At 33.4% G+C, this 26794-nt stretch overlaps 3 protein-coding genes across 7 annotated transcripts; all 3 read left to right on the plus strand.

Annotated features, from left to right (window-relative positions):
- Window positions 1–7086: 7086 nt before the first annotated feature.
- On the plus strand, window positions 7087–14460 carry LOC114750353 (uncharacterized). 4 transcript variants are annotated; one of them, XM_028938927.1, is made up of 10 exons: window positions 7087–7559; window positions 8736–8867; window positions 10306–10461; window positions 10636–10741; window positions 11017–11199; window positions 12131–12290; window positions 12799–13103; window positions 13386–13475; window positions 13903–13973; window positions 14442–14460. In XM_028938927.1, exons 2-9 carry the CDS (start codon window positions 8853–8855, stop codon window positions 13962–13964), a joined length of 1077 nt encoding a protein of 358 aa, XP_028794760.1. In that variant the 5' UTR covers window positions 7087–7559; window positions 8736–8852; the 3' UTR covers window positions 13965–13973; window positions 14442–14460. The 4 variants fall into 4 exon arrangements, with proteins under 4 accessions (XP_028794760.1, XP_028794759.1, XP_028794757.1 ...); XM_028938926.1 differs by lacking the exon at window positions 14442–14460 and adding an exon at window positions 14060–14361; XM_028938924.1 differs by lacking the exon at window positions 14442–14460 and adding an exon at window positions 7907–7983 and having other exon boundaries at window positions 7088–7559; window positions 13903–14178.
- A 1811-nt stretch (window positions 14461–16271) lies between these two features.
- Window positions 16272–18517, plus strand: LOC114750354 (uncharacterized). Its single transcript, XM_028938928.1, has 3 exons — window positions 16272–16407; window positions 17033–17392; window positions 18154–18517. The coding sequence occupies exons 2-3, from the start codon at window positions 17064–17066 to the stop codon at window positions 18161–18163; spliced, it is 339 nt and encodes a 112-aa protein (XP_028794761.1). The 5' UTR covers window positions 16272–16407; window positions 17033–17063; the 3' UTR covers window positions 18164–18517.
- Window positions 18518–21434: 2917 nt separating this feature from the next.
- Window positions 21435–26794, plus strand: LOC114750350 (cyclic nucleotide-gated ion channel 1). 2 transcript variants are annotated; one of them, XM_028938921.1, is made up of 9 exons: window positions 21435–21534; window positions 22048–22199; window positions 22913–23486; window positions 23630–23842; window positions 23968–24266; window positions 24409–24520; window positions 24832–25068; window positions 25300–25694; window positions 26326–26794. In XM_028938921.1, exons 2-9 carry the CDS (start codon window positions 22171–22173, stop codon window positions 26624–26626), a joined length of 2160 nt encoding a protein of 719 aa, XP_028794754.1. In that variant the 5' UTR covers window positions 21435–21534; window positions 22048–22170; the 3' UTR covers window positions 26627–26794. The 2 variants fall into 2 exon arrangements, with proteins under 2 accessions (XP_028794754.1, XP_028794755.1); XM_028938922.1 differs by having other exon boundaries at window positions 22088–22199.

A 26794-nucleotide genomic window follows, 5' to 3' on the forward strand; every position in this document is an offset into this window, starting at 1 on the left:
ACCCCTAATAAATTTCATATATTACATTATCTCTCGATTTATCTCATTATTACTCTTTTATATTTATTAGGGATATATTTGAAAAAAATTATATTTATTACATATTAATTGCTTTTAACTAATTTTAACTGTTTTCTTAAAAGGCGTAATTTGGCTAAAAGGTTTTTATAATTAAGGACGGAGTAGTAATTCACTTATTATCTCAACTAATAAATAGCTTGATCTTTTATTTAAATTTGGGAAAAAAAGGGACATTTTGTATATCATCTTACAGTAACAACAACAATAAGATAAAGTAATTAATAAGATTAGGTATAATAAAAGAACTCAGCCTTTCACAATGTAACGAATCAATATTCGAATGTGCTCATATTTAATGCCTGATAATATCTTGAATATGATATCCTCCAATAGGAGGATACCTATTTATATTAAAAAAAAAAAAAGAGGAGGTAAAGTCATGTTCATAATCCATTGTCTAGATATTTTCCACAAGTCGCACAATATTAGCGCATACTGGCTTTAAATTAAAAGTCATTCACAATGTTGCATAAAATCAAATTTAATTTTGTCCAAGTTATCTAGAGAACTCTGGAGCATTTCTCCAAATTAACAACTATTTTAATTTCTTTCGTGGCTTATAAGTGGCTCAACATCGTTAGGTGGAATACAAGCTATTAAAGCTATGGCTGCTATTTACTTTCTGAATGAGATTTTATCCCGGCACATGGATTTAAAGTCATTTCGATCACATTTGGCAATCCTCTAATCTATAATATGCTTTTTTTTCCACCTTGATGGTGATATACAAGGGAAAGGCGTGACTAGAATTTAGTCAAGCCTAACATACGTTAAAAGTTATGGCGGCAGACCATTTCAAGCCACACATGGTTTGACGGATGACATAAAGGAACACCCCTTCCAAATCTGACTCTATATAAGAATTTATTTGATTTTTATTTTGATTCTAAATATAAAATTTTAATATATTTTATCTCTCATATTTATCTATTCTTTTCTAAGATAATTCTTATAACAATGATAGTTATAGTCAATACACTTGATTAGTAAGGGTTTTTTTAGGAAAAATAATACCTAATTATTACAAATAACTAATTCAACAAACTTTCTTAATCTACTCAAATTAGTTAACTAATTCTTATATTAATAACTAGGCTACAAAATCAATCATATCATACATGCCACGCTTGAACAATGGTGATTTCATTTGAAAATATAAGATTTTGGCATCCCAATTCTTAAAATGATGAACGGAGGTTGAATTACATAAGGTCAAATTTATCTTACCTAGAAAAGCTTTGCATTAAAAGAAGACTTTTTTTAATGTCACCTAAGAAAAAAGACCTTTATATATATATATAAATATATATATATATATATATATAAAAGAGGGCAATTTTATTCAACCTAAATAAATCTGATTACATAAAAAGGCAACCAATCACATTTTATTGAGTACTGCATTGTAAAGCAGTTAACTTCTCCGTTGGTATCTACGCTTCAGCACGATATATCTTAGTACGTATTGCAACACGCAACTATATTGCCATGTTACTTATTTGAAACTAATCTCACTGTATTTATAATCTGCTTTCAATATATTTTACTGAAATTAAGAAAAAAACTTAAATATAATTAGTACTGCCTTAAAATTTAATACTTTTTCAACATTACTTCTATATAATATATACCCTTTTAAAAAACAAGTATAGACAACAATATTAAATGAAAGATAAAATTAGACATTTACATAAAAAATTAAATAATACTACTTCTAGTCCTTAATATAACAGTATTTTTATTTTAATCTTAATTATAAGGTTCTAATCCATTTTGTCTCTCATATTTATTCATTTTTCTCAAAGCAGTCCTTGTAATAATGATAGTTCTAGCTAATATACTTGATTAATAAGGATATTTTAGGAAAGACAATACATATTTATTATAAATAACTAACTTAACTAGTTTATTTAAACTATTCAAATTAATTTATTAGCTCTTATATTAAGAATCGAAGATGATATGACTTATAAACACTAGTGTGTAAGTGTTCATATATACTGTTACTAACTCTTTGTTATTAATTTATGTATTTTTTTAATAAAAAAATATTTTTTTATATATTTATTTCATATATCATAAAATTGTTTTTTTTAAAAAAGCTAAACACGTCTTCCGTCAATAACTTGGCAACAATATTGGTAGTACTTGCTAATTCCTGTGAATCACTAGTCTATGGGTGTGTTTGGATTAGCGGTGGAGAAGTAACTTCTTTTCAATCTGACTTTTACAGAAGTCAAATTGGATAAAAGTCAGATAGGGTAATGTGATTTATGTTTGGATTGGATTTTGAAAAAAGTCAGTTTGAGAAGCTGAAACTTGTTTGGATGATAAATGTAAAAGTAAGTTTGGATGTAAAATGACTTAAAAGGACATGAATTTTATTAAATAATACATATATAATATTATATATATATATATAATGTAACTATTTTAAAAAGACGTAAGAAAAATAAAATTATTAAAAGTAAACTCTCCAAATTAAATCTTATTTGTTTTTTTTTTCATATAATGATTTTATAAACATAAAATTATTGAATTAAGTGGGACCATTTAAATACCCTTTTCTTTTTTCATCTTTATTTTTCTCTCTCCACAGCTGAGAAGTGAGAAGCAACAATTTTGAGCTTCTCATTCAATCTGACTTTTTCATGAGAAGCCCATTTGCTCCACTGTGATCCCAAACAATAAAATTTAGACAAAAGTTCGTTTGAACTTTCAAATGAGCGTTTGGTATCGTGAAACGCGATCCCAAACAGGCTCTATATCATCAATAGTATATCTAAAAAGTGGTCTAAGTAACACCCTTTAATTAACATAATTTAAGTTATTTAAAAGAGGAAATATTCACAGAAATGTATAGAGGAATTGTGACTTATTAATTCAAAGAAAAATGTCAAAAAATATTTCTAAAATTTTAAATCAGGAATGACAACAAAAATATATAGTTAGTTTTTAAAAAATATTAGACTTATTTAAAATTTTAAAATTTAAATGTAGTTTTTTGAATTCTGCCTTAATGTTACAAGGCCAAAAAAGGAATTGCGGGCCCACTGTATCATGTGTAGCCGTGTAGGGGCGGCAGATGGTACTGTTGCATTGCGGTATGTGGCCATTGTCTGTTGGTGGAGCTGGAAGGTGGGACCATGAATAGAGGCGAAGTGTATTTTAGTCATTCCAGCCCAAGACGAAAGGCGCCAAAACGACGAGATAACAACCTTAGCGGGAATTTTGAAAGTCGTTCCATCCCCCATACATCAGGCTCCAGATCCCGCTGCACTTAACGGCCATATTGGCGCCACGATCAATCGACATTTTCATGCCACGTGTACTGATGTCTGCCATATATTGGTATTGTTCGTGGACCTGACATCACGCCTGGGTCTGGACTTTGGAGCAACCTTCGCTCTCATTGGTTGGTGTGTCCAAGGAAACACAGGCATGTCTTACGCGTCTCTGACTGTTCTTGGCGCCAATTATTTTGATTAATTATTAATAATTAGCTAAATCTTTTTCACCAACCCCGATTATATAAAAAATTTACAAATACATTTTTTTTACAACTTTTACAAAATCCTTTAAATTAGATCTTGACTTATCAAATCCCAAATATCTTGAATAAAAATAAAAACATAGTTGTTAGGAGTTAAATAAGTATATCGTATTCTTCATTGTTTTATTTGTATCAGTATAAGAACAGCCGTAGGAAATGGTTAAAAGGATAGTAAAAAAATTAACTAATAGAGTTAAATCTGACAAAAAAAAAGAAGTTCCTCATAGTATAATAAATTAAAATTTAAATAAAAAATTATGTTTAATATTTAATAATACCTCAAGTCATGTCTAAAAGAAAAGGTCAAAATTAACGACGAAGAATAAGTGAATAGCAGAACAACGGCAGAACAACGACGCTAAAAATGAATGTCATAAATTAAATCACGTGTCTTTGCACGCTGGGCTCGTGAACGGCTCGCGTGTCACGCCCTTCACGACCTGAGGCATCAAAGCGCTTCCTATGCGCCGAATCTACCAGAAAAGCAGAGTGTCCAGTTGCATAGTACTACTTGCTCAGAATATTTTTTAAATAATTGATTCAATAAAAAATAATTGGTTGTTTGTAATTAATTAATATAAAAATTCCTGATGCTCTTTTTAAAAAAATATCTACTATATATAATTATCAGAATTTAATATCTAAAAAAAATGTTCCGTGATTATGGTTGTTTCTGTAACTAATTCATGATTCATGCACTTTTGTTTTGAAGACTTTAATTGACAAAATCCAAAAAAAAAACACCACTTCAATTTCAAAATATCAAATCAGAATTAAAGTATAGGAAACAATATTGATTTGCGATTTTATTTTTTAAATGGTATTTTTATAGGATTTTTCCAACTTAATTCATCTTATGCTTTAAAAATGAAAGGGTTTTTTTTTTCTTACCTTAAAAATGGAAAGGTTTTGAAAATTAGATTTTACGGCTTTTGAGACGAACTTATTTTCACATGATTTTGGATGTTAACATGTTTACGGGCACATCGTCAAAGTAGCATAGGTAACACGACAATATTTGTGTTAAAAACACGACAATATTTTGTTAAATACTCATTTAGTCTTATTTAATAAGTTATTTTTAACATATTTTATACAAATAAGATTTTTTTTAAATTTAATTAACTCTTTTTTAAAATTTAACAATTTTTTTAACTTTATCCATATTTTAATATACATTATAATTCATGTAAACAAAATCAACACAATAATAAATGAAGAGTGAAAATCTCTCAGTACCCTATTTCCTCTTTATTTATTATTGTATTGATTTTATTTATATAAATTATAATATATATTAAATAAAATAAACTTAAAAAATTATTTAATTTTAAATAAGAGTTAGTCAAATTTAAAATTTTTTTATCTAATTTATAAATAGGATCAAATTATTCAATGAAATAATTGCAATTATAAGTGTAGGGAGCGTGACAGAATTGGCGGAGGGCGAAGAATAAAATAAGCACGATGGCGGTGGGGATCTATGGGAAAGGACCAGAGGCGAAGAGGTGGGGCCCGAGAGGTATGGGAGGGCGTTCCTTAGGAACAAGGTATGATGTGAATGTGCAATATAAGAACGACGGACAACTTGGATTTGCAATATACGAGCCTTGTCATTTTCTCGCATCTCCTCAGTTGTGCAAATGGCAATCCATGTGGCCACATGCCCTGCCTCTGCTTTCCTCCCTTTTCTTTTCCTTTCACTTCTCACCGTTCAAATGTCTCGCTTAGTTTATGACCCTTGTATTGGCACCAAAGTAATTCTTGAGAACCAATATTGGAGAATGACTGCACTTTTATGCCAAAATCAATTCCGGTGAGAAATTTTCCATCACACGACTCTCATTAATTTGTAAAATATTAGTCATCAAAAGATTGAAAGCTATGAATCAGGTTTTATTATCACACCAAAAAGTCTCGCCGCATATAAATATATTACTCGGTTTTATATTTAGGACTAGAGGAATAATATTGAATTCGCACACAAGAATTTACGATACTATAATAGGTGATATTGTCACTAGAATAAGTAATCAATTAGCCATTGATTTTAAACAGTTAATTTATTATATCGTTTACACAGCAATAAAAACTACCCATATTGACTTGATTATATATTCACCCTTTATTTTATCTATTCTCACATCAAATAAATTATGTTATAATGTATACCTCCGGTTTTTAATATAAGACTCTATTTGACTTTTATTTTGATCCTAAATATAAGACCCAATCCACTTTGTCTCTCATATTTACTCAATTTTTTTTTTCAAGATAATCCTTCTAATAATTACAGTTTTAGTCAATACACTTGATTAGCAAAGATATTTTAGGAAAGACAACACCTATTCAGGACAAGTAACTAACTCAACTTACTTCCTTAATCTCCTCAAATTAGTCAACTGACTCTTATAATTAAAATCGGAAGTAGTATTTTAATTGCAAATTTGACCCCTTGAAGTCGTAAAATTAAGCCGTTCAAGATCACTGGCACCCTGGCATAACAATTTAAATACAGTATTTAAATTAAATTACATGTCATTGTAAAATTTGGAATTAAATTATATATATAAAACATTAGATTAAAATTTGAACTAAGAACTATTTCTATTTTTGATCACTTCTTTAAAATATTAGTATTTATAATAATATTTTTCCAAATTTAAGATAATACCTATTATATCTTAATTGGTAAATTTTTTTGGATGCATATTTATTTTTTGCTAAGTAAATAAATATATAGATTTATATTTATTTTTTCATTTTTAAAAATTATTTTCTTCTTAATTTTTGGTAAAAATTTTCTATTTTTATTTTGAATATATTTATTATTTATATTACTACATCCAATCCTAATTATAAGACCATTTGACTAATTTGGGGAGATTAAGGAACTTAGTTAAGTTAGTTATTTGTAATAAATAGGTGTTGTTTTTTCTAAAATATCCTTGTTAGTCAAGTTTGTTATCTATAATTACTATTATTAGAAGGATTATCATAAAAAAAGTGGATAAATACGAGAGATAAAGTAGATTGGGGTCTTATATTTAGGACCAAAATAAAAGTCAAATAGGATCTTATAATAAAAATCGGAGGTAGTATTATGTTAAAAATTTAATTCACCTCGTCATAAATTTTTAAAATTAATGTAATGTACGCTGAAGAAATTAAAGAACAGCGGACGGGTGGTCCGTTTGTCGGCGCGGTAAATGGTCGTTGTGGCTCGAGACTCGTGTCTGAGCAACTGGCAATCGAAGCCGAAGATGGAGCTCTTCGTCTTCGAGCCGTGTCGGAAGATTTATTTATTTATATTTCAAAAATTTGAAACTTTCTTGTGTTTTTTGGGAGTCTCTGTCACTCATTGCTTCCGTTCCGTTCCATTTTCTCACCTCTGTTACATCAGGTGAAAAGGAGAGAGCGAAGAAAACCAGACTCAAGAAGACGAGTCTGTAATTATATCTCATTTTTGTTTACTTTTTCTTTTTTGCCCCCTCGATTCCTTCTGTCCTTATTCTCTCTCTCTCTCTCTCTCTCACATTTGCCTTCGAAGTTTGAAGAACCTTCACCATCTGTAATTCTTGGAATCCCATTTTTCATTTTTATTCTGCCTCTCATGTAAATATCGTTTTCCATCTTCCGAAATATCTCTTAAGCCTCAATGCTATTCGATTCGATGATGAATTTTCTCAAACACTACTTTCCCTGAACTAAATACTCAGTCTTTAGTGCTCCAATTGTCAGCGTTTGAAGTTTCCTGACTTTTGTTCCGTTCTCCTTTTTTTTTTTTCTGCGTCGAAGGCCTTCGAAGAATGCTGCACAGTTGTTATGTTTGAAATCTTGGAATTAAGCTTTGGAGGTTCTGAATTCGTCGACATAACCAGCAAATTTGTTCGCATCTCTATCTGCGGAGATTCAGGAACAGAGTGTGAGTTGCTACTTGTCAGATCTTTATTCCCCTCGTTTGCGTCATAAGCTTGTGATTTCGGGCCGAGGCATTGGGATTTTACATCGTGAAAAAGCCCAAGAAGTAGTTTGTTAAACGACTATTGGGTTGGCGGTTCAAGATTTACTTCATCTCCCTAAAGACAAAAGCAGGGATAAAGGAAATCACTGTAATTATGAACATCCTTCGCATCTGAGATCTGGGCTATTTCAAATTTGTATTTATACTTCCCATTTTTCCATTAGATTTGAAAGGATAGTTTTGTTGTTCCATCATTTGAATCCCTTGGAGATACTCACTGCTAATTGCTAGAAGACTTAATTTCACAGTTTGCCATTTTTCTTGTGCTACAAGAGCTCCTGATAGTGTTACGTGATTACTTCCCCTCATGGTCACCATAATGGAGGTAGTCATGTTTAGTCTATGCAGAAACACCAACTTTTAAGTGATTATTGTACTGGGGAAATGTTTAAGGCATCTTAAAACCCTGGTAGATGAACTTAGTGTGTTCGGTTTATTGGGTTTACTTGCATTGCGCCTGCTGTGTTGCCCCATTTATGTCTATGTTAGTGATTATGAAGTAATTGTCATTCTCCCTTTAAACACCTCATTGTACAATTAACCCTACCTCTTTTGGCGAAAAGTGTAGCCCCGACAAATATAATTTCACCCCGTGAAGAATCTCTCTCTGAATCTAACGTTACTCTGTTGTTAAAGAGAAATTATTCCTATTCTACTGAAATGGTTACACTTGCTCGTTAAATCATTGTCATTAATAGCTTTGGCACCAGTGTCTCGCAATCCTCCATAGTCACACTACAACTTTTCTGTAGCATAATATAGCCAGTGGGACGTGGTATAGCAAACTCTGGAGTGCTTGCTATTACATTATGGTTGATTTAGTTCGGAATACTTTCTTGGGCCAGCAAACTTTAGAATACATATGATTGTTAAGTCGTTTAAACAGGAGATTGTCAGTCCGGATAGCATTAATTCACTTACATGTTTAATGTTATGTGCCCGACATTTCAATGAAAACTTGCAATGCTCTGTGCTCAATAACTGTGCTTTAGATGAATTTGGACTTTTTTATTTAATAATTATGTACTCTTCTGAATTATTTTCCTTACCATCCTATCATTATTCTTCTTGTTGCAGACAAAATCTTCTTCAGACCAGGTTTTAATAGACATCAATGCAAATATTTTGACTTCCGAGTGAAGCAGTTGGTGACTAAAGATTTTAGGGCATGTGGTCTGCCTGCTTTCTGCTGAAATGAAGAACTTGCCGGTAATCCCATCTTATCCCTTTTATTTTGGCACTTAATTTGTATTATCCTCAATGATTGTCATATCTCTTCAATTTTATAGGAATGCTGCTTCTTGCAATATTGAATGACAAACCTCATGATGATATTAAAGATACTAATGCTGATTATGTTTCTTTTATATTACAGTCATCACAAAAAATCTTGTATGCAGGCTTTGATATTTGTTGAAGGGATTGATTTATTATTTGGAAATTACATAAGTCAGTCAATACAAACTCACTGTTTGAGAATCACCATAATCATTCAAACACGTACTTTTCTAGAGTAGCTGAACATATAACATTGATGACAACAACATTATTGTGCAAAAGGCGGTAATTTGATATTCACACCCTGATCACACCCTGAACACTCTTAGCCTGAAGTAAGCACCTTTGAGTATTCCCAGTCTTCTCTTGAGGTTACCACGGTCCTTGGAGGTACTGGCATGTATATCAAAAGACAGAGAAACTTGTCATTTCCATGTTACAATCGTTTTTGTTTTAACTTGATTACTTTCATATCTACCTTGATTAGGATATGATGGTCTGGAGTCTTGATTCTTGTGATGTGCATTATTGCAAGTTGTGTTTCCAATCTCTCACACAGTCTGAATAAAATGGTAAACTTTCACCTTGAGAAGTGCCTTTGGAAGCCTAAGGCTTCTCCGAAGGTTTAATTTCTCGTCCCCCTCATTTCTACAATGGCAGTTAACGGGATTAGTACTACTGTCTTAAGTTCTATCTCCTTTTATGTGTGCCATGTGTTATCTAGCTTAGAAGCTTATGCTTGTATTTTTTTAATGCCATCTAGCAGCCTCTTTTGCCCGGAATAAATTGTTTTGACCTTTTGTGGAGAATTGAATTTAGCGCAAGTTTGGAGAGACTTTTACTGATTTAGACGCTTTGGCTGGGAGTGATGGGCTTGTGATTTGCCCACACTCTAAATTTGGGTGATCAGCAATGACCAGCTCACTACTAGAAAAAATTTGGATGGCAGATGCATGTAGCCCTCAAAATATTGCAGTCCTCTGCATCTAATAGTTATAGGGCTGGAAGCTACCTAGATGGAATTTGGCTTGACAGTCTACTAATGGTGTTGATATGTTTTTCTTGATAGAAGTGGCCAAGATATAGTTTGATAAGAGGCATTACTCATTATTTCCATGCAAAGCACTTTGACACTTTATACAGTGCATTTTGTCTAATTTGAATTAGTCGTTTGTTTGATGAACTAGTATGGACATATAGAATGCTTTTGGAAATTTATAAACACTTTAGTCCCTTGCTATCCAATTATAGGATAAAAACATTTTTTACTTGTACGTTGATGCCACATGTGCTTGTGTTTCCATATTTGACTCTTGACTGCTTCCTGCATGTTTCTTTATTAGAGTAAATATTGCTTTTGTTGGTTCAGAGCTCCCAAGAAGTGCCGTCCTCAACTCAAGCTTCAATTGAGTCCCAGAATGACCAACCAAACAATCATACGGCTGATGCTCCAGTTACAGACTCTGGCTCAGTTTCTGCTTCCAGCAATGATGGCAAAAAAGTGTCACGGCAGGATATTGAGCTTGTAAGGCAGCTCAATTGTTAAAACTTTGACCAAATTTACTAAATACTATAGTTTTTCCTCTTGATTTATTTCTTTCTCAAATTTGATTTTGCAGGGATAGATTGTTTATAAGGGCTTATCTTGATTGATTTGTTTCTTTTCCCTTTTTATTAATTATTTAAACTACCTTTGTAGGTCCAGAATTTAATAGAAAGGTGCTTACAGCTATATATGAATAAAGATGAAGTGGTTAAGACACTTTTGACTCGGGCAAGGATAGATCCGGGATTTACAACTCTAGGTAGGCACCTTGATATCTCTTTGTGGTGATTTGTATGTTGTGTTCTAATACTAACAATATATAGCGTAATTTGGCCATAAAAGAAAACTTTTATCCTTAAGTAATGATTTCTATTTGTTGTTGTTGATACAGTGTAACGAAAACATAGTTGTTATTGCAAAAGATTAAGAAACGGCCTTGACCATACTTATGTTATATCGAATTGTTGTAGGAATACATGAGTGGTTATTCTTATCTTCCTTTGCTTTCTGATTGAAGCATTTTTGTTGATTCAGTGTGGCAGAAGTTGGAGGAAGAGAATGCTGATTTTTTTAGGGCTTATTATATCAGGTTAAAATTGAAAAAGCAAATACTCCTGTTCAATCATTTGCTTGAGCACCAGTATCATATGATGAAGTATTCCATGCCTCCTAAGGTTCCATTGGCTCCTATTCAGAATGGAATTCATCCAATGCCTGGTAAGCCCTCATGTCAAGTACATAGTCAAAATTAAACGTGAGTTATCTCCACCTCTTTGTATGACTGTGTACTAAACGTGATGGAACTTATTTGTTTTCTATGTTATGGTATAGCTCTTCTCATCGCATGATTATGCTCCCAACTACACTTCTAGCATTTTAGTTGACAAATTGGATCAGGCTCTGGCTTTTATGGCAAGGGTCAATTCTGAATTGACGTGTCCTTCCATTTTAGGAAAGGGAAGACAAACACGGGGCAGTTTCAGAGTTCTTAGATATTCATTTAACCCAATGATGACTTAAAATATCATTGGTTCGTGTCTGTCATTGGATATTTAATAGCCTTTAGAGTGTACGGTGGTAATGAAGCAATAAATTATACTAAATGCTTGTGTTATTTCAGGATTTATTTTTCATGCGTAATCTAAGAGATAGGTAATGCTAGATATCTGTTAAAAGATTAAACTCACGATTCTTTGCAAATCCTTGGTATTGCTAATAAAACAGCTGATTTAATCTAATTTAGATTTCAACGGGCATTGAGTTATGATCTTTGGCATGTCTTAGTTATTGGCTTTAGATTTGAATATGTTTGAATTTTTTTAAGTCAACTAAGAAAGGAAAAATGATTTTACCAAAAAACAAAAAAGAAAACGGGAAAAATGGTGGGGTTAATTAGATATGAATCTGAAACTTACGTTCGGACCTTGTATTACCCAAGATGAGCAAATTTTAGTTAGAAATTGACATCAGCGGATTTCTGGGGGTTTGTTTTTCCATATTATTGCTTAACATGAGAACATTTAGAGCGTGTTGCACTTGCACACACTTTCTATCTTCTAGAAAATAGTTGCATAATGTGCTCACTTTGTTGCTTTTATTTTTCTGTTTTGCTCCCATCATTCTTCAACACCGCTTGTTTGCAGTGCAGTCAATAACCTACCTATGGGATACCCAGTTCTACAGCAACCTCACATGCCAGCGGCAGGTCAACCACATCTTGACTCAATGGGCATATCAAGTTGTCATGTGGTTAATGGAGTCCCTGCACCAAGCAATTTTCATCCCATTCGAATGAATTCTGGAAATGAGTGAGAACTAATCTAGCTGTACCTCTTATTTTAGTCATTCATTGGACGAGAGCACTGAAACTTCCTTTTCTTTTGGCCTGATGAATTTTTTCATTCCGTGGCTCTTTTTCCTATTTCAGTTTTTTCGTTAATGTAGAAAGTAGTGTTGTTTTGTGCAGAATTTACAATTGGCTTGGTCAATGAAAGTTGTGCAACTGAAACTTGTTTCTAATTGTTTGTTAAACTGGTCATCGTCATGTTTTGAAGGCTATTTAAAATATCTTTGCCCGGGATGTTAAAAAGCTAGATCTATTAAAACTATACTAGCTCAAACACCAAGTTGTTATTGTTATGCATGTTTGGAGTGTTTCCGCATAATGCATGCCGTGCTTGAATTTTTCATTTTAGCTCTCACGGACTTGAATATCACTTTAATTAGTAGAATGCGGAGTAACTTCTTACTGCTGTGTTTGAAGTCTTTTGCTTGCTAGAAATTCTGCTAAAGGAAGCTTCTTTTTTGTTGTTGAAGGATGGTGATGGAACATAGTTCTCCTGACATCGCTCCTGTTATTCCGCCAAATAGTACCATGACAGAAATGGCGGTGAGTCCTACATCAGTGGCATCCAGTGGTCACTTTCCCTTCACCGCATCAGAAATATCAGGAATGGGCACAGATGCATCAGCTCTGGACACAGCATTTACGACTGATGTGGCAAGTTCAGTTGGAATGCAACTCACACCTGATGGCAGCAATGGAATTTCCAGATCGCTAGAACAAATACAGTGGAATTTCAGTCTATCTGATCTAACAGCAGATTTGTCAAACTTGGGAGGTATTTTATTTGATATATTTTTTGTAGATATTTTTATATTTGATATATTTTTTATAGATATTTTTAACTTTCAGTGGGCAAACTTCTAGGAGGGAGGTTTTGTGAAGTAGTTCACATTGTGAATTCCAAGATAACACTTAACGTTTAATAGATGAATAATCCCTTTTTATGGCGAATCTCTTGAAATTGGTCCAGGATACTACTAAACTAAAGTGTGTAATAATGTTTACCCACCGGGTACATCTTCTCTGTTTGAGTATGAATCATCTCAAATTGTTGCAGATCTAGGAGCCCTGGGAAACTATCCGGGTTCACCGTTTTTGCCGTCTGATTCAGACATGTTGCTGGAATCTCCAGATCAACAGGATATAGGTAATGATAATCGTGTAGATTTTTTTTTTAATGTATAAAAAATACTACCTCCGATTTCATATACAAGACACGTGTTTTGGTGGTCCAGAATGTAAGACCCTTGCTGGGTCACTCAATGCTTGTTTTCCCTTAAAATGCGACTCATTAAATAAAACATGAGAAATTTGGAATTCATAAGAAGAAATGCCAACCATAAATTGAGAGCTAATTTGGGGGAAAATGTATTACATTTTGCTACGAATTAAATTAGTCTAACAACTTTACTGGTTTGCGTGAGGTTGGTATTAGTGTCTTACATTTGAGACTAGGGATATCAAAATCTTGATGAATAATAAGGGATAAACCAAATTCGAATAACAACTGTGTTATTAGTTGTTACTTAAGGTTCAATTTTTGGTTGTAACAGCAATATCTGTTTTTATTTCAGTGGATGACTTCTTCGTTAATTCTGATCCTCCATGCTCTCAGTCAGATGAGGAGAAACCTTAAAGAATAAAGGTGAGGCAATTGGTGTCGCATCAAATTCTCTTAGCATAGGTGAAATTAGGATTAGCACGTGTCATCTAGTTTTCATTGTCATGCAGGCTTTGTGTGGCCAAATTGTTGGCAAGCTGCTCCATATCATAGGCATGCAGATAGAAAGTGCCATGGTTGCTGGTAGATGCAACCTTTAGGATTCTTTTAGGAAAACTGTTATAATAAAAAGGAGTCAGTGGCTTTGTTGAGGACGTACTTTGGATTTTATATTTATATTGGTCGGATAGGTGGTAGCCTCTTAATGAAATGGTTGATGTGATTCTAATACAACAGAATCTTGCTTCCATAAATGATGAGAATGGATTGAACTTTCATTTTTCAGTGCAGACCTGAATTTGAGATAAAAAAATGTTGTTGTCATGTGATCTACTAAAATTTCCAGTGGCCCTTGTCAGTTGAACTAGTGCTTATGTTATGGGGTGTCTGCAGGATTAACGCACTTTAACATGCTTGGTTCCATACGGTGTTATTAGCCAAAGATGACATATTTTATAACACAACAAGCGGAGATGGAGTACTCACAGGAATTAATTCAGATTGTCTCCATTTCCATCTCCCTCTCCTCTCCTAGTCTATTAAATTTAATTGATTGCGGATGATTTTAGATTTAATGTCCTAAAGTATATTGTAATGTTAGAATTAAAAAAATAAAAATGAAAGAGTACAGAAGCTGGATAACTTAGGAATGTGGCTTGTGATTCAGCCTGCCGCTCAGCCCAATTCTCCCATCCCCCTCCGGTTTTTCTAAGGGGAGTTTTATTATTCACACATGAACATCGGTTTCTTCTTGTGTAATGTGCAATATAAATAATGACTCGATAAAAATTTTGCAGTTAAAGAATATATTGATTTGAACAGAATTTTATATGGCAGATTTACAATTCAAATTGAAACAGCAAAAAAAAAAAAAGTGGGGAGAATGGATGATGATGAGAACAATGAACTGTCGATTTGATTAGCTTGAGATAATAAATTTGCGTTTAAAGTAAATATATGAGATAAGTTTTGTCTCATAAAACATAAAAATAATTATTTTAAGAGGAAAATAATCACAATAACAATAATAATACCCAATAAAAATGACGTGGTACCATACAAAATGTACTGTTGAGATGGGTTAATACTATGTTTTTTCTTGCCAACTATTAATATTAAATTATGAAAATAAGTTTCATCGGTTATGTTTTTTGAGTAATGCCGCTTCACGAGATGATAAAAATAACTCATAAAAATTATGAATAAAGCTACTTCATTTGAGAGTTTTTAAAATTTTTTTTGCATAGTTAAATAGGATTTAAAATTAAATTTAATTAGTTAGTAAAAATGCCACTTGTGTTTTGTTGAGATTGAATGTTAATGTTTGTTTGAAATGTCTTATAAACAGTTTTTCAATTACGATTTATAAAATATGAGATAAGTAAGTGAGAATAATTTTGTTTTGACTTATGTAAAAAATCTCAATAATAGTTTAAATAGCTTGTAATGATAAGTTTTGAAATAGAAAATGTCTAACTTATTATTGAGACTTATTAGTAATTATTTTCTTTTAGAATCTCATTTCAATTCCCCCAAGAAAGAAAAGTGTGATTTTGATAGGTCAATTTAATATATAAAAAAAATCTAAAAATGCGAAAAAGATAATAATACTTTTAGAGCATAATTTAATAAAAAAATTTGAAAAAATTGCAAATAAAGACCCCAATATATAAAATTATGATTTGGGATCCTAAATTTGAAAAATAGCAAATAAGAACCGGGTCTCACTTTTACAAATATGAAATATAGGTGAAATGTTTGAAATGGCCCTCAGGAAAAATGTGATTTCTTTTACTGAATTTGTCATTCGCTAAAATGAATTTGTCATTTCTGATAGTCAACTTGTTATTTGACATACCTTCAGCCAAATTGTGATTTGGTCTACTGAAATTGTCATTCGCTAAATTGAACTTGTCATTTGGTTGAGAGGCATTTCAGATATTTTATCACAATTTCATATTTGTAATTGTGATTTGGTTTACTGAAATTGTCATTCGCTAAATTGAACTTGTCATTTGGTTGAGAGGCATTTCAGATATTTTATCACAATTTCATATTTGTAAAAATAAGACCGGGTCCTTATTTATTATTTTTTAAATTCAAAATCTCAAATCACAATTTTACATATTAGAAGGTTTTTATTTGCAATTTTTTAAAATAAGTTTATCTAAGACTGAATTAGTTTACAGTATTCTCCCTAAAACTAATTATAAATCCTCTCCCGTCCCCTCTGGTATCAAGTAGGGATGCCTTTCTCTTTGTCGACGAACAAATGCTTCACACTTGGTCGAGCTAGCCGTCGAACGCCGTCCGCGGTTGTCGTTCCTTCGTGGTTGTTCTCGGGCAAGTTTTGAAGAAGGTTCGAACCCTAGGGCTCTGTCTACTCTCTGAATCCAATGAGATTGATTTGTTCAATCTGGCTATGAATTTAGATTTGAATTTATTACCTGCGTCATCTGTTCCCTGCGTTTTTGTCAACCCTGTGTTCGTCGCACCCTCTGCTTTGTTTTGAATTTTTCATTTTGATTTGGTGTTGAGTCTGGTGGTGTAATACCGTAATCGTTTGAGTATTGTCGCTTTTGAATAACGATTGAGTTTAGTTTTGTCCTATAAAATAGCTTTTGTTACTAGATTCTGCTTCAATAGTGTGTAATTGGCTATTATACTTCTGCGCTCTTCATTTTGATTACTAGTGACTTATACTGTTCTGTTGTGCAATGTTGGATTTGTTGTGCATGACCTAGGAAGTGACTTGGCTCGAGGTATGTCTGACAATTTAAAGGCTTGACTTTAAGTTGCCATTCTTCCGGGCCATGGAGGAGTTGTTTGAATCAGTTGGCTTACTAAGGCATCTTCGACAAATTGTCTGTAATAAAAATTACAAGGATATTATATCAACTATTCATATATAAAAGATCCGAGTTTGTTTTTCGTTTGAAAATTTACGTCTGTTCTGATTCTTTTATCCGGTTCTTGATACCAAGGTTACTCGATTGCACGGAGTTTTGCCTGGATATGAGCTCAATTGTACGGCATGTATCAAGCCTGGTGAGGCAGCCACTTGGAACTGTTCAACCGCTGGGCAATGGGTGTCATCAGCTGCAGCAGCTTCAACAATGCAGAGGAATACGGGTGATGGTTGAGAATGGCGACTTGGAAAAGGCACTGGCACTTATGCAGCGCACGATGCAATCAAGTGGGATGGAGCGCATGATAAAACAGGTGCAGAGACACCACATCAAGAACTCTGAGAAGCGTGTATTGGCCCGGAAGAGATTGGAGCAAAAAATTCAATCACAGGACCTTGCTCGCAAACTTAAGTCCATTCTGCTCAAGAAAGTCAGGTAATTTGAGGCTTATATACTAGTGTCAGAATAACGTTATGGCATAAATTGTATGCACTTTGACTCCGGCATTGCTTCTATTCGTTTTGTTTTTAAACAATCCTTAAATCTATGATTTTAGTTGAATCTCTTAATAAATTCTGGTGGGATTCAAAAGGTTTTAGGGAACAATACCATCTCTTTTACTATAGGCTAAACTTTTTCCCCAAGTATAAGATATGAACAGGAGGACACCGCACGGATGCTTTTTTTCCAATGATATTTTAGTGGCTGATTGATTCCTGAGAGACAATAAGTTGAGATAACAAAGATGCTATGTTAATCATGTTGCTTCATTGTCTTCTGCAATTTGATTGAAACTGAGGAAATAATTCTGTCCCCGATTATGGTCCCATGAAGTTTTTCATTCTTCTATTTGTTACTATTTGAATCAATTAATTCTGGTTTTGGAAGCAATAGTAACGTCACGCTAAGCTGGAACTGCATGGGTAAGATATTAGGGACATCTTTCAAACTAGTGGTAAATTGTGACTGTTTCTTTTTCAAAATTTAAACATTGAAGTGGAAGCATTCAGCTTCTTTCCCCGCTTCTCAATTCATACTTCGGTCAAAACTTATGAATATTCCATTTTATCTTCATGCCTCTTGTTTAAATAGTTTTCTCATAGGATCTTTGTGATTTTCATAAACGTCAAGTGTGTACTGTGCTTCTATTTTGTGTGTGTATTCCTGCGTTCTTATCTTCTGTTGGAACTTGGCAGGGGTCTGTGAGAAAGGGGTACGGTTAGTTTGCAAAGATGATGGTTACTGTGAGTTGCAGTCATTTTGTCGACGGCCCTTATCTTTTCCTCTGAGCTTTTGGGTATTCTGGTTATGTTGAATTTGGGCTATCATATGGCAAAATAAAAGCCATTTTCATGTACTTTTATGTTTGTTATCTTACATATATTGGAATTTAGATGCAATGACCGATGACTTAATGTGATTAACTACATTCATTCTGCGATACCACAAAGCAATAGTTTTTTTTTTTTTTCCCGAGTCAAACTTGGAATTGGGTGGAATCATTTGTCAATATTGATTTGAGATCAGTAGTCTGTTTGGAGTAATCATAGTTCATGTGTATGCAGTATGTGGAAACAAATGCTCTATACTCAAGCGAATCGTTCTGAGTTAATCCTTTATATCAGCCTTGTTGCGCTCTAAGTGAAAGGTCCTCCAATTTCATCAATTCATAGTTGCTTTTGAATGATCATCAGTTTCACACAACTTCAAAGTCAATTATAGACACTACCTTTTGCCGTAGACTTAACATTTTTAACCATGAGATTTCCGGTAACAATCTTTTTCAGATATTATCAACAAACAAGGATGATAAAGAGATGTTTGGGCTTTGTAGCTCTTAAAAGCTTGCATATTTCTGAATACACATAAATAAAATAGTTGCATTACTTAATTATAACTTATGGTAAAAGAGGACAAGAGTACAGATCATTAAAAAAATTAGAGAATCTTATGAGCTTAGATGTAAGCATCTGAATATAATTATCATCAGCTAAAACCTTATTCAGACGGACCTATTCAAAGTCACTTGTTTTTCATTTATATAGTCATGCTCTGTTTTAAGCCTCCTTGTGGTTGGCATCTGTGGTTTCACGTTCATTTTCGACAATGTGAAAGCTTCATTTTAAATTTGTGAAGTTTGAACACTTTGTTTAAAACAACTTCCTCTTCCATCAAACATAATAGTGTTTCAAATTAATTCCTCATCACTTTCATCCCCCGGAAAAGTCAAAGAAGAATGTACCGGTTGGAGTAGCTGGGAGTTTGACTGCTTGAGGCACTGTTATTAATAATTCACGCTTTTGAAGGTCAATGCGTGTGCAAGAAGCTGAAAACGAAATCCTATTAGCTACTTACAAATTTGAAGACCGTTGTGTTGTTGGAAAATATGCATCAAATATAAATGTCATGGATGCAAAATTGTGAAAAACTTCAATGACGTGATGAAATTAGAGGACTTGGAAGCCCCAAAAAAAAAAGACTTTACAAGGAGGCTGGGCCTTTACTTGTGTTGATTATTTTCAAATAAAGAACCTTTTCTTTTTTTGGGTAGAAGTAGTTAAATACTTAAATTTTTGTTATGTAGGACTATTTTAACTTTCAGTTTGATCCTAAATATAATATCATAATTTACTTTATTTCTCATATTTATTTATTTTTTTAAAAATAGTTCTTGTAATAGTTACAAATATTAAATGTTTGATCACATAGTAGTTATAACTGATATATATGATTAGTAAGGTATTTTGGAGAAGATGACACTTATTTCTTACAAATAACTAGTTTGACTAATTTTTTTTAATTTATTCAAATTAGTCAACTAACTCTTATATTAAGGATCGAATGAAGTAGTTATACATCACCAAACATCCTATAATACTATTTTATATGATATAATTGTTAATATTGCGCTGCACCAAGCATTACATAATATTAAGATTTTACAAATTAAACTTTTTTAAATTTTATATTATGGACGTAAGCTTGGACATTATGAATTGTTTAGCTTTTAAATTGATTAACGCGTTTGAATAGTTGAAATTGGAATCGGAAATTTGACTGCTTCTATTGTAGAGCCTTCAAGCTTATAGGGGAGGCGTCTAGAATGGGAACGACTCACCTTCGCAATTAGTAATTCTCAGTGTTCATATAAACGTAATGATTTAATAATTATATTTGTGGCGTCTCTAAGTTTTAACCTCTAAAAGTCAATGAGTGTAAGAACTGTATTTTAAATTTTATAAATTCTACATGTTAGTTCTTCAGTCTTGCATGTATATAAAAATAAATATATTTAAAGCTCTCAAATAGAAGTAATATTTATCAGCCTTAAATATAAGAATTAGATAATTAATTTATAAAAATGAATAAAATTAGTTACATTAATTATTTATGAAAAAATATGCCTTAGTTTTCTTAAGGTATGCTGATCATATATATTGTAAACTCACCCATTAATGGAAATACCTCTTTAATTATGTGTCATAATATGATAGTTTGGAAAAAATTATAATTATGAAAAACAAAATATGAAACAATTTGCTGAGCTCTTGAATTTAGGAAAGAAAGAAGTAATAAATTTGCAGTAAAAAAACACTTCCGAGTCATTTGAAAAGCAGTCATATGTAATGTTAAAATTCAAGTCAGTCAAATTAGAAATGTCAATTCGTTTTCTGTTATTGTAGTAAGATTATTTTTAGGTAAAATATTAAGTTATGTTTGGTATACATAATATTTAATATAAAGATAAGAAAAATGAACATGCAAACAAGAATTCTATGTTTATTACCCCTTCCGGTATTATATATAAACTTCACTTGTAGAGAGAAGTTTGGTCCAAAATATAAACTTTAATATAAACTTTATTTTTTAGTTTGTCTGAGCATTTATTACTTTTTTATATTTTATCCTTAGTTGACTGTATTTAGTACTCCTTTTCTTTTATTAATATTACCCCCATATATTTTCTTTTATCATTTCTTATTTATTGCCTCTCTCATTTACTCTCTTAATAAATAAGAACAAATTTAAATAAAATATTTCTAACTTATTTATTATTTTTAACTAATTTTAACTACTATTTTACTAAATGGGATTTAGTTATTTGAAGTTTATATATAGTATGATAAGGAGTACTAGAGAAGGGATAAATAAAATCATGTCGAGAGCTACTACCGAAAAAAGAAATCATGTCGAGAGCTATACTTTTTTTTTTTCATGGTAGAATACTAAATATGTCTTTGAACATTATTTTGTACGTCAACTCGAGGCATTTAAAGTTTTCCAATTTCAAAGAACAAATTACCAGGAAACTTAGCAGCACACGGGTCATTTTCATTCGACATCCTCTCAGTTGAGGGGAAGAAGTTATCTTTGACTCTTCTCACAGCGTTGGCTCGGTCTCCCTCTCCTTCTCTTTTATTTCTGTCCTCCTTCCAAAAGCTGCCATTACAATCCTCACAAGGCTAGCTAGCTGCATGTCGCTTTCCCCAGAAAGGCCGGGAAAGAACAGAAGGGAAAAGATAATTCTGCAGGGGTGGAATACGTTCCACTCCTCATTCACTCCCGCCATTTTTAAGGTTAGTTAATGCTTTTTTGCAAACTTTTCGCTTTTCTTTGCGAAGACGCAGCAAACTTGAAACCCGATTTCTAGTTGCATCTTTTCTGCAAGTTTTTTACTTTCTTAGAGGTCAAGAGAAGCGCCATGTTTACTATCCTTATTTATCTGGGTTCGTTTCTGTTTTCTTTTGTGAATTGATCATGCTTGAATAGTTGGTGATTCCCCCTGTTTGAGAAAAGGTCGAAGTCGAATCCTTAAGCTTGAATTGAACAACATATGCTTGTTTATTCTTAATCTTGTTTGCCTGCTACGTGGCCTGCAATGCTAAGTTTCCTATATGTTCATTCAGTTCATTCCAGCCTCTCTTTGATTCTACCTTTTTATCTGATCAATCTCAATTCCACAAGTTTCCGGTCCTATATTGTTATTGAATTTCTTTTTTTTTTTAATAAGTGGGTAAGGAAGGATGTTATTTTTTTTTACTTTTATGGCACTGAGTTGACTTGACTTATATTGCGCACCAACTTGGAAGTTTCGGCGAGGGACCTCTTACTTGAATTTGTACTTTGCAGGTTTCTGTTTTGTGTGGAACTCGGCAAAGTGCTCCTCTAGATTAAGCTAAAATTTTCTACCCGGTTTGGGAGATAGTTTAATCATGGATTCAAAGCGACATAAATTTGTGAGGTTCGTTTAATCACGCTTCATGCTCTCAAACTGCTACATATTTCAGTTGTTCCTAATGTTATTGCATATTTCTGCACGCAGTGATAAGCCCATCTTCTGCCTTTATTGTGATTGATTTTTGATATTTTTACTGCCATATCTCTTCATAACACAAAAAGGTTTATTTTATGGAGGAATCTAAAGAATTACACTGAAGCATATGTTTCTTCTGAGTATGAAAGTTTGACGTCAAAAAGATCAATAAAGGGTTCGAATATGATCATGGTATTAGATTACTATACAGCAGTTGTATGGTTTGGGTATTTACCAATCTTATGGTATAAACTGGATTATTGGCTGCCCTTCTATATTCATATCGCATGTTGGACGTGCTCTAGCTACAGGCTACTGACCAAGCCTTCTGTGTATTATAAATTAATCTACTTATTAATTTGTCGTCTGGAATGTTGGCCAAAAAGTGAGGGCAGCCTGTTCCTTTTCCATGAACTCCCCTTGCAGACTTTTGAGAAAGTTGAAACTAGCTGAGGCTAACATGCGTCATTTTTAGTTTATACTAATAGGAGATGTGCATCAACAAGACTTATCTTTGACTTGTCTACGTGTACCTGCTACCCACGTGGCGTGTCCACGTTGGATCTACCTTCCAATACTTTTGGCTAATACATACTTGATATTTGCTTGAAGCTACTTACTAGGTTCATACTCCTATGTAGGTTTGATGATCAGAGTTCAGAATCATCATCTAATACTGAGCAGAAAAATTCTAGCAATAATGGATACCATGGAAGAAAACTGAGACCAAGCGTAAGCGCTGCTTTAGATAGTATCAAAAGAAGACTTGAGAATGGGTCTGATAAGATAAAAAATTTCCGAAAATCCTCAACTGTTCATCCTATAAGTGACAGACCGCCCAAGACATCTGCTCCTAGAAGAAAAATTCTTGATCCGCAGGGGTCGTTCCTTCAGAGATGGAACAAAATATTTGTATTCACATCTGTGATGGCTGTCTCTGTGGATCCACTCTTCTTTTACATCCCAGCGGTTGGAGACAAAGGCAAATGCCTTGAGTTGAATGGAAACTTGCAGATTATTGCTTCTGTTCTTCGTACATTCTTCGATCTTTTCTACATTCTTCACATAACCTTTCAGTTTCAAACTGGGTTTATTGCTCCTTCTTCTCGGGTATTTGGAAGGGGCGAGCTCGTTAATGATCCTCGGGCTATCATGAAAAGATACTTATCTACATACTTTATCATCGATGTTCTATCAATTCTTCCACTTCCACAGGTATCTCCCTCTTCCCCTCATCTCCAAAGTACTTCCTTATATTGTAAAGCATGGAAACTAAACCCCTTGTCGTAAGAAAGACGTTTGTTTTGAGAGACGCAATATGATGTTATTTTAACACACTGTAATGATTGATTATTCAGGTGGTTGTTTTATTTATCATTCCAAAACTGAAGAGCTCAGTTCCATTCGTGGCGAAGGACTTGTTGACGTATATGGTCTTGATCCAGTATGTGCCAAGAGTCTGGCGCATTCGCCCATTATTCAAAGAAGTAACAAGAACTTCTGGCATACTCACAGAAACTGCATGGGCTGGGGCTGCTTATAATCTTTGTCTGTATATGCTGGCAAGTCATGTAAGCTAATTTTATCACTTCGTTATTAAATTAAAATCATCTATGTTGTTATTAAATTAAAATCATCTATGTTCCTAGGAGTCATTCTTAGATTTTATTGTAACGAAGCAAACTTGGCATAGCAGTTGGTTGGAGCCTTCTGGTACCTGCTCTCGGTACAATCAGAGCTTCGGTGCTGGCACAGAGCATTGGAAAGTACAAAATATAATGATAATAATTATCTGGGCTGTGGTAACCAGAATGCAACTGTAGTTTCACTTCTCACTGATTCATGTGCCGTTGTTGATCCTTCTGAAATTACCAACTCAACAACCTTCAATTTTGGAATATATGCCGATGCTCTACAATCTGGTGTGGTTAATTCAACAACAGATTTTCCTCAGAAGTTTTTCTACTGCTTCTGGTGGGGTTTGCGCAATTTAAGGTTTGTGGATGATATTCTCTGTTCTTCACTTTCATTTTGACATACAAGGTTCATATTTTATGACCTTTCAAGCCTTTATATTTCTATTGTATTGCTCGGTTAGTTTGTATGGATTTCTTAGTTTTTGTCCTCTGTTTTTTAGTTCTCTTGGACAGAACCTTAAGACAAGTACTTATGTCCCGGAGATAATCTTTGCTATCTGCATTGCTGTCTTTGGCTTAGTCCTGTTCTCGTTGCTTATTGGAAACATGCAGGTAATCCTTTTTTAGAATACAGATAATAAATATAAACTAATGAATCCAGTTTATATTTGTGTTGGATTTAGATGTCACTAGTTTCCTTAAACATAGGAAACATGATCATACTATATTTCAAACCAAGGAAACATCATGACTGATACCAGTGTTTACATCTTGTAAAAAACAATCTTCTGACACCAAAAAATGTCTCAAACATGGTTGTTTTCCTTTTGAAATATTCCTTCTTCATTGCTTCAAATTCATAGACTGGCATTGTTTTTTATCTTTCTGAGTGAATTCATGAATTGTGCCCAATTTATTTGCAGAAATATCTGCAATCTACTACAGTTAGAGTTGAGGAGATGAGAGTGAAAAGGAGAGATGCAGAGCAATGGATGTCCCACCGTATGCTTCCAGAGAACTTAAGGGAAAGAATCAGACGGTATGAACATTACAAATGGCAAGAAAATCGGGGTGTTGAAGAAGAAGCATTAATTCGTAATCTTCCTAAAGATCTCAGAAGGGACATAAAGCGTCATCTTTGCTTGGCTTTACTTAAAAAGGTGGGTATCCTCCGGAGTCATTTCTTCTTCTCTTTATAAGGATATTCCTATCGATTTATAAAAGATAGGTGGATTAAATCAATTAAAATTGACATGTAAGCATTTTAGAGTAGGTTTCACTTAAAAGTTGACTGACTTATTAAGTCTAGTTGAGAAGTTTAATTGTTTCTAGCTTTTGTCGAGGATAAATCTACAAGTGCAATGAACATTTTTGTGGTCTTACTGACTCAGGTGCCAATATTTGAGAAAATGGATGAACAATTGTTGGATGCAATGTGTGATAGATTGAAGCCAATTCTTTATACAGAGAAGAGTTATATTGTTCGTGAAGGAGATCCGGTCGATGAAATGCTCTTCATTATGCGAGGAAAGCTTGCTACTACGACAACAAATGGAGGAAGAACTGGTTTCTTTAACTCTTCAGTTCTTCAAGCTGGTGACTTCTGTGGAGAAGAGCTTCTAACATGGGCGTTGGACCCCAATACCTCTTCAAATCTTCCCATTTCAACAAGAACAGTGGAATCCATATCAGAAGTTGAAGCTTTTGCTCTCATGCCTGATGACTTGAAGTTTGTTACTTCTCAATTTCGAAGACTTCATAGCAAACGGCTTCAGCACACTTTCAGGCAAGGCTTGCTAATATTAAATCATATAGAACTATATTATGTTTTTTTTTTGGGGTTCATAGATGAATCTGACTAGAGCATGTTGGGACTAGGAAAATTGGAGAAGGGAAAGGAATGAAAGCATGAATTCAGATATAAACAAAACGTTTTCTTTCATTCACACTTGCTAATCCTAACAACACCTTCCAATAATGCGAAAATTATTATACAGTCTTATGTAAGTAATTTAATCCCTAAAAAAATCTTATAGGAAATGACAGCAAATCTATGTTGTTGACTTGTGGCACTTGTGTTGCTTATATGGGACTGTACAATGTTTTTCCCTTAAATAATCTTCCATCAAATCCACTTCACAACATCATATGAGAAGATCAACCATTATTGAGCATAAGAGAAACGGAAAATTAGAACTATGATGACAGACTGAATAACATGGATACTGGGAAAATCTATAAAACCCATATATAATCTGAACTGTCATAAGGTGACCTGATATGGAAATAATGCTGATTGAAATGTGTATAATATGAATATCAAACGTAGTATGGCTTTTTCTATGATAAAAATTTTCTAGAGAAGGAAAACATGATTTGACAAAGTCTAATTTACCTATGCTTTTTTTTTTTTGCAGATTTTATTCCTTGCAATGGAAGACGTGGGGTGCCTGTTTCATACAGGCAGCTTGGCGTCGCTACTGCAGAAAGAAGATGGAGAGGTCATTGCGTGAAGCAGAAGAAAGACTATTGGCCAATGAGAGTGGATCATCATCAACACCAAGTCTTGGTGCCACCATTTATGCATCAAGATTTGCTGCAAATGCCTTACGAAACTTGCGACAGAACAGCGAACACAACAGCAGAATGACACAGAGATTGCTGCCTCTGCTGCCTCAGAAGCCATCTGAGCCAGACTTTACTTCTCAAAGTCACTAGGCAATGTGCATGTATATGTATGTGGCTAGCACTTTGTGCTGGAGAATTTTTGCCTGGCTCCCTCAACGGTGGAGTGTGCATGTTTCAGAAGCTGCCGCATGCAAAAATAATGTTTCATAGTTTCTCTTATCACTGTAAAAAGCTGAACCTTTGTACAAATTCTAATAA

Source organism: Neltuma alba, unplaced genomic scaffold (genome assembly GCF_004799145.2).
Source record: "Neltuma alba isolate B1F8T4 unplaced genomic scaffold, ASM479914v2 tig00006419_pilon, whole genome shotgun sequence".
NCBI lineage: Eukaryota > Viridiplantae > Streptophyta > Magnoliopsida > Fabales > Fabaceae > Neltuma > Neltuma alba.